This window comes from Phyllobates terribilis, unplaced genomic scaffold (genome assembly GCF_046119375.1).
Source record: "Phyllobates terribilis strain yellow unplaced genomic scaffold, ASM4611937v1 Scaffold_2__4_contigs__length_985480577, whole genome shotgun sequence".
NCBI classification, from domain to species: Eukaryota; Metazoa; Chordata; class Amphibia; order Anura; family Dendrobatidae; genus Phyllobates; species Phyllobates terribilis.
Genome location: NW_027362762.1, coordinates 238,805,041 through 238,817,200, shown reverse-complemented (window position 1 = coordinate 238,817,200; position 12,160 = coordinate 238,805,041). Strand labels below are relative to the sequence as shown.

The following is a 12,160-nucleotide window of genomic DNA, read 5'->3' as shown; positions in this document are numbered from 1 at the left end:
TCTTTTAATTGACCTGAGATATGAGAGAATAGCATCCCCCTGACAGGTGAAAATGCAGCAGCTGTCGGCTATATGCTATAGCTGACACCCTATTACATCAGCCATAATCAATGTTGGCGCCCACTATGGCCGTTGAACCCCTTAGATGCGGCTGTCAATAGTGACAACGGCATCTAGATGGGTAAAAGAAGAGGGGGGGCTTCCTGCTTTCCCCTATTGGCATTTTGAGATCATGATTGTGTGGTCCTGATTTTTGCCATGGCAATTAAGGACCAAGTAGGAGGGTCTGCCAGCTGTTGTGACCTGTTCAGATGTTGGCAACATTTTAGTGGTAAACATATAATTTTTTCATTTCTGGCATTCCACTTTGCTTTAGTTCCTGAAAAGCACCTGATAGAAATAATGTGTATGTGATGATATATTAACGGTAGGAGGAAATGAAATGTACTTACGTCTGCTATTGCTTATAATGTAGAACACCACCAGACTTTACTGCGTGTTATGGATCCATTTGGATTGTGCTGGCCCCTCAGGCGATACATTTTACATGACGCGCCCCCAGGGCTATGGGGTACTCGGCAGCCGGGCCTATGGATGCTGGGGGGGATATGTCACAGTGGCTGGCCCGGTCCGTGGCCCAGGGCGGTCAACCAAAAAGGGGATTGTAACTTGAATAGAGATAAAAATAGAGTAAATAGTTCGTGACGCCTCCTGTGGTACCTGGTAAGGTTTACCAGCGCTGCTGCAGACCTCCCGGGGGTGATGGGATGGCAGCTGAGGTGTTTCTGCTCCCCACAGGTGGAGCGGGCCCCCGGGGCAGTATGGAGTTTGATGGTGGGTGGTGATGCTGGGACTTGTAGTGCAGAGGGAGAGATGGCGCAACTCACAGTTCTTATGTAAGTTCCACAGGTACACTGTACGGGTGTCAGCCTCCCACGTCGCGCTGCGTTCACCAGACCGGGGGTTCAGCTCTTCCTCAGATGTGTCAGGCGTGCTTGACTGAACCCTGCTTTCCTTATATTCCTTGCTAGACCGACTTCTCACACTGGGTCTGCTCCCTTTTGCCCTGCGCTTCCCCACTCACAGTCCCGATCGGGTGCTCTGAAGTCCCTCTGGGCAACCTGGAGTTCCCGGACCTACTTGACCCTCACAGTGACTAGGATGAGGCTGTGGCAACTGAACTATAAAAGTCAGAAGCCTCCGGTTTTTCCAGCCGAGACCTGGAGTAACACGGCCGGTCCAGGGGCCGGTCCCCTTCTTGCAGCCTGATCCCTCTGACACCTGGCAGATTCGGGGCGTACGGGTGCCGTCCTGCACTCGCCGTACCCCCTGGGATCCCTTCTATAGAACAGAGCCTTCTCCTCTGCTCCCCTCCTGGTCCTCTATCACTAGGCCCCACTTGTGGAGCAGAGCTCCTGACGAGACTCTGCTCCCTGACTGACTGTCCTCACTGACTGAACTGCCACCCTAAGATGGCTTCCCTTTATATACCTCCTATAATGGTGCTCCCATACTCTACTTCCTCCACCCGCACCCAGTACTGGTTCCCCCTACCTTTGGTTCCCCCCACTCCAGCCAGGGACAGGGCTCAGCAGGAAAACACAATGCATCTTGCCCTTCCAGCCGGCCTGGAGCACTGTAGTGTTGAATGTGGGTGTTGGAGTTCCGGGCAACACTCCTTCCTTACCTGAGAGAAGGAGACACCACACCTATGGGTGAGGTGCAGTACCTCTGTGACGACTGAACCCTCAGGGGCGCCACATACACATGGCAGGTTTGCTGCAAGAGAAAATATGGAATATTTATGTAAGTGGGCTCTGTAGGTGGCAGACACGGGGATCTCTGTAAGCTCTATTGAGATGACTGAGACGGTGACGGATTCTTAGCCGCACCACGTAAAGGTTTTAGGTACCGAAGCATTATAGAATCTGACAAGTGACAATCTTTGAAGTAACAATACCTGGCCATCATACAGCTTGTTTTCCACAATATAAATATAAGGAAGTTTTGCAATGATGATTATAAATTGGTAGCACTTTTTGCAATTACTGAGGCTGATACTAGATACTTGTCCTTTTTTTGAACCAACACCATTGCTGGCATCTTGCATATACAGTGTCTTCAAGTATAACACCAGCAACTGTTGGTCACGTAAAGGAGAAAACAGCGCCTCATTTCAAGTTATTGATGGTATTTTTCAGAACAATAATCCAGTGTAGACTACATGCATTGTGGGCATATTTATTCTTTATCTACACTATTTCATAATATACGAAGTTCTTGTACATGTCCACAGAAATACTGCCAAGAATTGAATTGCTAACAACCTTGTACTACTTGTGTCTTCCTTGATAATGCGCATGCACTTTTGATACTGAGTGATACTTAATCCCAGCCCCTGAGCTGCCTACTGCATGGTGCACAATGCGGTGCTGTGGATAGGCAAATCTTTTATAGTGGCATGGTCTTTACTGCAAGGTCTCAGTACAAAGCCATTCATCTGACTTGAGATGTACTGTATTTTTCGGACTATAAGACGCACCGGACCCTAAGACGCACCTAAGTTTTAGAGGAGGAAAATAGAAAAAAAATGTAAGCAAAAAATGTGGTCACGATGCACTGTTAAGGGGGAGGGGGTCTGCTTCTGACACTGGTATAGGGGTAATGTCCCCCAATTCTGAAATCCCCCATCCGTACATATATGCCCACCTTCCTATTATACGTGGCCCCCATCCCATCCTGGTAAGCATGGCACGCCTCCATCCTGGAATGTGTGGCACCCCTCATCCTTATCCTGGTATGCATGGCACCCTTCATCCCTATCCTGGTATGCATGGCACCCCTCATCCTTATACTGGTATGTATGATCCCCCTCATCCTTATCCTTGTATGTATGGCTTCCTCATCCTTATCTTGGTATGCATGGTCCCCCTAGTCCTAATCACGCTGCATATAAAAAAAAAACACTCCTACTCTCTCCTCAAGCGCTGCATCCTGTCTTCCTGTATTGATCTCGCCATATGAGCCGCGCATGGCGTCACTGCTATACGCGGCTTACAAGGAGAGATCATCTGCCGGAAATCACTGCTCTCCACGCTGGGACTGTGTGCGTGGGGAGCAGTTTCTTCATGCTCCTTAATAGCCTGCACACAGTGTAGCCGCAGCGCGGCTCCTGCTGCTGTCGGGAGATCGCGTGTGTCCGCTATTAAAGGGCATGAATATTCTCCCCTCTCCACTCCCATGGGTGTGGAGAGGGGGTGAATATTCATGCAGTTTAATAGCAGGCACACGCGATCGCCCTCAGAAGCAGGAGCCGCACTGCAGATACACTGCGTGCCGCTATTAAGGAGAATGAATAATCAGTGCTCCCCAAGCCCATGGGCGTGTGGAGCAGTGAATATTCATTTTCTTTAGCAGCGACGACAGTGTAGGCTGCTGCAGGTGGCTGCTGCCTCCTGTGCCCTGCTCCTCCGCCGCTACTGCTCCCCCCCACATCCCACACCCCACACAGTATATACGTATACCCCCCCCAACATTCAGACTATAAGACGCACCCCCCATTTTCCTCCAAAATGCGTCTTATAGTCTGAAAAATACGGTATGTGACGGAGTCAGGGTTCTGATTGGTTCTTTTGGTGGGTTGTCCCCGTTTCATCAGACATGTTAAACCTAAAATTTATTGTCCCTGCTGCTATTGCCCCATAGCCCCTGATGAAGCCTGCTGTCTAGTGAAACATTTCAGAGGGCGTTATCTGCAGGGCTGTGGAGTCGGAGTCTGTGTCCATTTTGGTGGAGTCGGTATAAAATGCACCAACTCCACCTCCTAAAATATATAATAAATTGGGTACAGTAGTCCAATGCAGTTTGTGGGGAATAATTTTTCATAAGAATTTGGGAAAGTTATAAATGTCTGTCCTATTCCTGATCTAAGGGTCTAGACTTTTAGCTGAGATGAATCTGTGCTACAGTAAATGTATCACTTAAACATGAGCCATGTATGAGGGAGTCGGAGTCATGTAAATTGAGGAGTCTGAGTTGGAGGTTTGGCTTACCGATTCCACAGCTCTGGTTATCTGAACTTTTAATATATTGAGTCATGGTCCCATTCTGTATTAGCAATTACAGCAAGACCTAAATAATTAATGGAAATTTTACCTACAATATCCTGTAAATATCTATTGAATTTCTATACAACCAGTGGGCCTCAACTTAAATTGTTTGTGTTTCTGGGATTAGTAAACCTTGATTTATTTTTTTAAATGTGTATTGTAGTGTATGCTATATAAAATAAGCTGCATTGATGGAGTGGAGATATAGGTAGTTTGCCTAAATATTAGGAAAGGTTTCTTCCTACTTGCCATCTATTATAGTCTCCTAATGAAAAAAATAAAAAAGCTGTAAATGAGGTGATCATCAAAAAATAGTGCTACTATGTAGGGTGTAGCATTGGGAGTGAACGCAACAAGACCTCTTGACCCATTCATAAAAATGAACTAAGACCCTTATACATCAGTTTTCACCAGAATTCCGACATATAAGTTTGCATTGTTACTAATGTGCTGTGTAATTCATAATTGTGCAAAAATTTAGCAACTTTTGGCATTTTTATGACAGTCCCGACAAACTCCACAAACGGATAAGTAGGGAGGGAAGATTGGCTGACAAATTCATTGTAATTTATGCTTCAAAACTGGAGTATGTATTTTGTGGTGGTGCCTGGCAGCCAAAAGGTGCACCAAAATCAGGAAGTGGCCTCTTAACGAATTTGGTGCATCTTACTCCATTGCACGGTCCATCAATAATGGTGTGCAAAGCACTTGTCTTAATGAATCAGAGCCTATGTAATTGGTATTGAAGTTTTGTATTTAATTATTCTGTAGCAATAACGTATTTAAGGGGGTGATTGGTATCCCATCAGTCCCTAGGATAGCCATCATCTGATCCGATATCAGCTCTGTTGATTTTGTGAAGCTATTCTCACAATAAAACAAAGTTCAGTATCTTTTATCCCATTTTTTACCTTTTTTTTTTCTTCTTTTTTTATTTTATGCTTCAGGAAGATATGAATTTGAATGAAGATCGAAAAGCACCACTGCGCGAGAAAGACTTTGCAACCAAGAAAGAGATGGTCTTGCAGTATATTAGCACCGCTTCAAATGTTGTAAGTACACTCTGAAAGTTTAATAGGAAACACTGGCAGATATAAAAGAATAACGTAGCTTGCTTTAAAGATTTGCAGCTGTAATGAGAGGAAGCGATGAAGTGTGGTTTCCTAGAGGATCATGTGGGACACGTTACCGAAATGTAACATCAATTAGATCATCAGAAAAAGGAAAACGCGGAACAGGAATTGCATCGGTTACCTTCTGAATTCATTGCTTCACATACTGTCTTGAAATGTACGAACTGAAGAACTATTCTAGGAAAGCCACATACAGCATTAATTACAGATGATTTTTGCTTGTTATATTCTTAATATTAAGTTTTACTTTTATTTTATGCGTCTTTTAGAATTTCATGTACAGCATCATCTGTAACTGCCATCTATGATCCTGTCATTGACCACTTCTAACTGTGTCTATGGATGACTGCTTGTTACAGCTGGACGTTTTTCAACTTCTTTACTTGGAGACTGAAATTAAAGGGAACCTAACACGTGATTCATGTCGTCTCTCCCGGCCCCATCTCTAAATTGCTTCCTCTTAAACGCTCCAGAGAGGCTCTTATTCATGTTGTCCACGGTTTGGACAGCATAAATTAAGTGACAGATTCCCTTTAAACATTGCCTCTTTTAAAGTCCTCTAAAGAATATGGATTAAAGTAAGTGACTTCTGAATTTCCCAGGTTTTCTTAGAAGGCAAGGTTGCCACCGATTAAAACGTACTTTTTTTTTTTTTTTTTTTTTTAAGATCAGAGCAATGGTACCATTTTCCCGGCATGTTCCTTTGTCTAGATTACTGTTTACTTATATTATGGTGCCCCTAGTGGTCTTTCCACCCCTTCTCTTAACTTTCACCTATCGTGTCCAGTACTGGTGAGAAAAAGCTCTTCTAGTTAACAGATTTTTTTCCCTTTCTGCCATGACAGCACCACCTTAGAAGGGATCCGCCCATGAAGGACAGGAAACCTACTGCATAAAAAAGTGCGGTACCTCTCCTCCGCATCAGTTTGGTTTCCTGTCCTTGAGGGAACCTTAAGCTGAACATCTGGACTGTACTGGAAGGATACAAGAAAGAGAAGAGAGACTCACCAAGGCCTGGCTGCTTGCTGGAGAAATGCTTTCCTATAGCACCAGTGGGTCCTGGAAGCGCCACCGCCGGTCCAAGAGATTGGTGCAGGTGTGCGGATACATGCAGGCGGAGATCTTTTTAAAATGTCTGCTGGTCGCCGCGCCGTCCCAGACTGTTTATGCGCAGTGCGCACTGGATTGGCGTGCCCTGAGGTCTAGCACGCCGGAGACACTGCTCTTCCGGGTCTGCGCATGCATGGAGCATGCCGATGACGAGTGGATTTCAAATCGACGCGTCCTAATGACGAGGCAAACATGGCCGCAAAGACCAGAGTCTGCGCATGCGCAGGGTGCGCCTGATTGGGAGCCCTGAGGTTGAACGCACCAGAGAAGTCTTACCCGGAAATAAGAATAACGCTTCTGGGAGGAGTCCGAAGGAGGTGCTGGAAGAGTGGCTGTGGCTGGTCCTCATTTGAATTGTAGTCTGACCGCCAGAGAGCGGGTTTGCTCCAGCTTTTCTCCCCCTGGTAATGTGGAGGAACAACACCAGCAGCGTCAGAGTGGACGCAGCAAGAGCAGTCGCATGAGTGTCAGAAGCGGCAGTAAGACCAGCCAGAAGAGCAGAGTGGGCCTCAAGAAGAGAAAAATCATGTGATTTGATCCAGCCTCCGATTTCGGTACCCTAAAATGAACGTCAGAATGGGGAGTCCCATGCGTGAAAGTTCACCATGGTAATTGGGTCCTTTTTTTGTGTGTGTGTAATTACTAGTAATGGCCTAAAAAGTGTAGCGGCAAACTCAAAAATAAGGTGTGTGTGCTGTGCAAATATAAGTTACCCAGTTCATACCAGAAAAGACTATGTCCAGATTGTATACAGAAAACCATCTGTGAAGAATCCCCCAACTTCGCCATTGATTTAAAATCCATTATCCTGGCAGAAATGTAGTATTCTATTAAGACCCTTATTCTGAAGGAAGATAATAGAAAGGAGAAAAAGTCTAGGCGACAACTGACTGGTTCAGATGAATCTATAAGATCGGAAGATAAAAGTGGATTGGATTCTTCCTCTTCTTCCTCATCCTCCAATGGTGGTACAGGGGGTAGGCCGTGTTTTCCCATAGAAGACATGGGGAAGTTATCTTGGATACTAAAACACCCTGATCGATTCACGATATCATGTTCGGCGGATTAGAGGAAAAGAAGAGATGCATTTTTCCAATTAATGAAAAGATTCAGATGCTCATTTAATAGGGAATGGAAAAAAACTGAGAAAAAAGGTCCATTACCCACGTCATCTAAAAGAATATACCCCTTTGATGACGAGGAATCAGCCATATCAAATTAAAGTCCTTAAAATAGATGTAGCTCTAGCCAAATCGTCTAGAAAGTCTACTTTGCCCTTTGAGGAAATAGGTGCGTTCTAAAGGACCCTTTGGATAGGAAGACAGATGGATATTTGAAGCAGACCTGGGAGTCCTCGACGGGTGCACTAAAGCCAGCAGTTTCTGCAACTTGTACGGCCAGATCTGATGATCTGCTTACAGCAACTAGGGGATCCAATTAAAGATCATATCCGTAGACAAAAGATTCTGGCTAATTTCCCATTGATCCAAGGAGCGGCTGCCTTTCTTGCAGACGCCTCAGCAGACTCGGTGAGGTCAGCGGACCTCTCTAATGCCACCCGCAGAACACTATGGCTTTAAAGCTGGCTGGGAGACTTTTAGTACAAAACCAAGCTGTTCAATCCTGTGTGATGGGGAATTTCTCTTTGGTGAATCTCCTGAGCTCTGGATGACATATTAGACAAGGCGGGTGATAAAAAGAAAGGATTTCCCAACGTGTCTATTCCAGAATATAGGAAGAGGAGATAGTCAGGGAAGACCTCCTAGACCAGAGATCAAGGAAAGTGCAGGAATAAAAGACCAAAAAATAAGTGTTATGTTTGCAGGCCCCTCTTTAGGGCCAAGAAAAACTTCCCAGTGACGTGTTTCTCCAGGTAGGGGGCAGACTTTTCCTCTATCTTCCTACCCGGGAGAAAATTTCATCCAGTTGCTGAATCTTTGGGATAGTGGAAGCAGGCTTAAGAACGGGCCTGTGGAGTCTGTATGCCAAACCTCCGACTTCAAATCTGACTCCTCAATTTCCATGATTTTAACTCCACGACTCTGACTCCTTCATACATGGCTCATGTTTAAGTGATAAATTTACTGTAGCACAGATTAATCTTGGCTAAAAGTCTACACTCTTAGATCAGGAATAGGACAGACATTTTTAGGACATTTCATAACTTTCCAAAATTCTTATAAAAAAATATTCCCCACAAACTGCATTGAACTACTGTACCCAATTTATTATATATTTTAGGAGTTGGTCCATTTTATACTGACTACACAACTCCAACTCCACAGCCCTGCTTAAGACTGGAATTCAGGACTGTTTCTCTGCGAACCTTCAGAGTAGCATTTCTCCGAAGTTCTTGCGAGGAACAGTTAGCCCTGTAGGCGGAGGTTCTGAGCTTAGTGCAGAAACGGGTCCTTGCGGAAGTGCCAGAGGAAGAACCAGAAAGGGAATTCTATTCCCCCATCTAATTGTTAAAGAAACCAGATGGCACCTTCAGAGCTATAGTGAATCTGAAGGGGTTAAACAAATTCCTGGTGTACAGACTCCTTAAGATGGAGTCTATAAAATCGGCTATAAAGATGCTATTTCCAGGTTGCTACATTAGTGTGCTAGACCTAAAGGACACTTACCATGTTCCAATCCATGCGGAAGATCAAACATTTCTGAGAGTGGCCTTACCTATAAACAACAAGGTCAGACATGTCCAGTCCAGAGCCCTACCCTTTCGTGTGACCATGACTCTGAGGGTATTTACGAAAATCATAGTGGAAGTGACTGCGCATCTCCAGGAACAAGATACTCTAATAGTTGCATACTTGGACGATTTCCTGGTGGTGGGCAGGTCGGTAGAACACTGCAACTGTCACCTTGTAAGGGTCAGGGCTATCCTGGAGGAGTTGGTTTGCTTTTAAACCTAAGTCAAGATATGTGCCATTGAGAGTTGAGTCTTTCTTAGGTTTTATTTTGGACTCCGTAAATCAGACCTGTCTCCTAACGGAAGAAAAAAGGTAGGCAAGGTAATAGCCTTAGTCTCAGCATAAGTGGGCAAACCTACAGTTAGAAAGTCAATGTCCCTATTCATGTATACCAGCAGTCCAGTGGGCTCAATTACATTCCAGACAATTGCAGCAAGACATACAGCTAGGCGAGAAAAGGCTCAGAGGCTCATAGGAGGGAAAAATCTTTCTCAAGTAATGATCGATTCCCTGTCATGGTGGCTGAGAGTAGGGAATCTGTCGGTAGGGGTCCATTGGGTGTATCAGATCAAAGATATAATAACTACAGACGTAAGCACAAATGGGAGACTAAGGTCCAGTCTGAGAGACTGTGGTCCGCTAGGCTGCAAGTGCTGACTAAGTCAAGCAATGCTCTTTGGGCCTTTCACACACTGGCCATCCCGTTTTCTGCACTACCCAGACTGAACAGTGTACGATACGTCAGTGCTGGAAGTAATGGCCCTGCTCACTCGCGCGCCTGGTTGCCCGCTGCAGACGTCCACTTCCGGATTGGAGTCCTCACCGGGTCTTCGGTGCTTGACGTGCAACGGTCGTCTATCGGGCTTTAACGAATGACGGCTGGGCCCTGTGTTTTGACCTCTGCGATCTGGTTCGCGGACATTGACTAGCGCAGTTCTGGAGCTCAGGTCTTGACCAGCGTGGTTTGGTCCACGGATCTTGACTTGCCGTTGTCTGGACACTGCTCATGGGTGCACAACAACCCACTGGTTGGCATGTTACAGTGTTTTGGCCTTGGCATCCCCCTTAACACACGTCCTGCTCGTCTCACTGGTTGGCGCCAAATCCCTTCCAGTTTTGCTACTCTGGCCTTTTACAACCCCTGGCAAAAATTATGGAATCACCGGGCTCGGAGGATGTTCATTCAGTTGTTTAATGTTGTTGAAAAAAAGCAGATCACAGACATGGCACAAAACTAAAGTAATTTCAAATGGCAACTTTAGGGCTTTAAGAAACACTAAAAGAAATCAAGATTAAAAATGTGGTACTCAGTAAGGGTAATTTTTTTCAGACCAAGCAGAGGGAAAAAATTACGGAATCACTCAATTCTGAGGAAAAAATTATGGAATCATGAAAAACATACAAAATAACACTCCAATACATCACTAGTATTTTGTTGCGCCACCTCTGGCTTTAATAACAGCTTCCAGTCTCTAAAGCATGGACTTAATGAGTGACAAACAGTACTCTTCATCAATCTGGCTCCAACTTTCTCTGATTGCTGTTGCCAGATCAGCTTTGCAGGTTGGAGCCTTGTCATGGACCATTTTCTTCAACTTCCACCAAAGATTTTCCATTGGATTGAGATCCGGACTATTTGCAGGCCGTGACATTGACCTTGTGTCTTCTTTCAAGGAATGTTTTCACAGCTTTTGCTCTATGGCAGGATGCATTATCATCTTGAAAAATGATGCCATCATCCCCAAACATCCTTTCAATTGATGGGATATGAAAACTGTCCAAAATATCAATGTAAACGTGGGCATTTATTGAAGATATAATGACAGCCATCTCCCTAGTGCCTTTACCTGACATGCAGCCTCATATCATCAATGACTGTGGAAATTTGCATGTTCTCTTCATGCAGTCATCTTTATAAATCTCATTGGAACGGCACCAAACAAAAGTTCCTGCATCATCCCCCTGCCCAATGCAGATTTGCGATTCATCACTGAATATGACTTTCATCCAGTCATCCACAGTCCACGATTGCTTTTCCTTAGCCCATTGTAACCTTGTTTTTTTCTGTTTAGGTGTTAATGATGGCTTATGTTTAGCTTTTCTGTATGTAAATCCCATTTCCTTTAGGCGGTTTCTTACAGTTCGGTTACAGACATTGTCTCCAGTTTCCTCCCATTCATTCCTCATTTGTTTTGTTGTGCATTTCCTGTTTTGGAGACATATCGCTTTAAGTTTCCGGTCTTGACCCTTTGATGTCTTCCTTGGTCTACCAGTATGTTTGCCTTTAACAACCTTCCCATGTTTGTATTTGGTCCAGATTTTAGACACAGCTGATTGTGAACAACCAACATCTTTTGCAACATTGCGTGATGATTTACCTTCTTTTAAGAGTTTGATAATCCTCTCCTTTGTTTCAATTGACATCTCTCGTGTTGGAGCCATGATTCATGTCAGTCCACTTGGTGCAGCAGCTCTCCAAGGTGTGATCACTCCTTTTTAGGTGCGGACTAACGAGCAGATCTAATTTGATGCAGTTTTGGAAATGAAAATTTACAGGGTGATTCCATAATTTTTTCCTCAGAATTGAGTGATTCCATAATTTTTTCCTCAGAATTGAATGATTACAGAATTTTTCCCTTTGCTTGGTCTGAAAAAAATTACCCTTACTGAGTACCACATTTTTAATCTTGATTTCTTTTAGTGTTTCTTAAAGCCTTAAAGTTGCCATTTGAAATTATTTAGTTTTGTGCAATGTCTGTGATCTGCTTCTTTCAACAACATTAAACAACTGAATGAACATTCTCCAAGCCCGGTGATTCCATAATTTTTGCCAGGGGTTGTATTTTGGGGAACTGCGTCATGAAGTTAACCTGATCCAGTGCTCCATCTAGACTCGTCCTTCTCAAAACTCTTCTCCTTACTGTTGGTTCTGCAAGGTTCTGCTTGGGCAGTAGGTGGCAGTCTCCGGACACAAATACCATAAAGCGATAGTGAATCTCATCTTCTATGGCACACCCTCTTCCAGGTGCAATAAAATTATTATTTTTTTATTTTTGTAATTTTATGGCCATTTAATACTTGATTTTCCCAAAGTTTATAGGAAAAAAAGGATGTT

At 44.4% G+C, this 12,160-nt stretch overlaps 1 protein-coding gene across 3 annotated transcripts in view; it reads left to right on the top strand.

The window, feature by feature from the left end:
• Positions 1-12,160, top strand: part of DIAPH3 (diaphanous related formin 3) — an 801,864-nt gene that overhangs the window by 133,604 nt on the left and 656,100 nt on the right. For all 3 annotated transcript variants that reach the window (XM_073663944.1, XM_073663945.1, XM_073663943.1), the window contains one exon: positions 5,057-5,161. In XM_073663944.1, the coding sequence (XP_073520045.1) occupies positions 5,057-5,161 (105 nt within the window). The remainder of the gene's footprint in view (positions 1-5,056; positions 5,162-12,160) is intronic.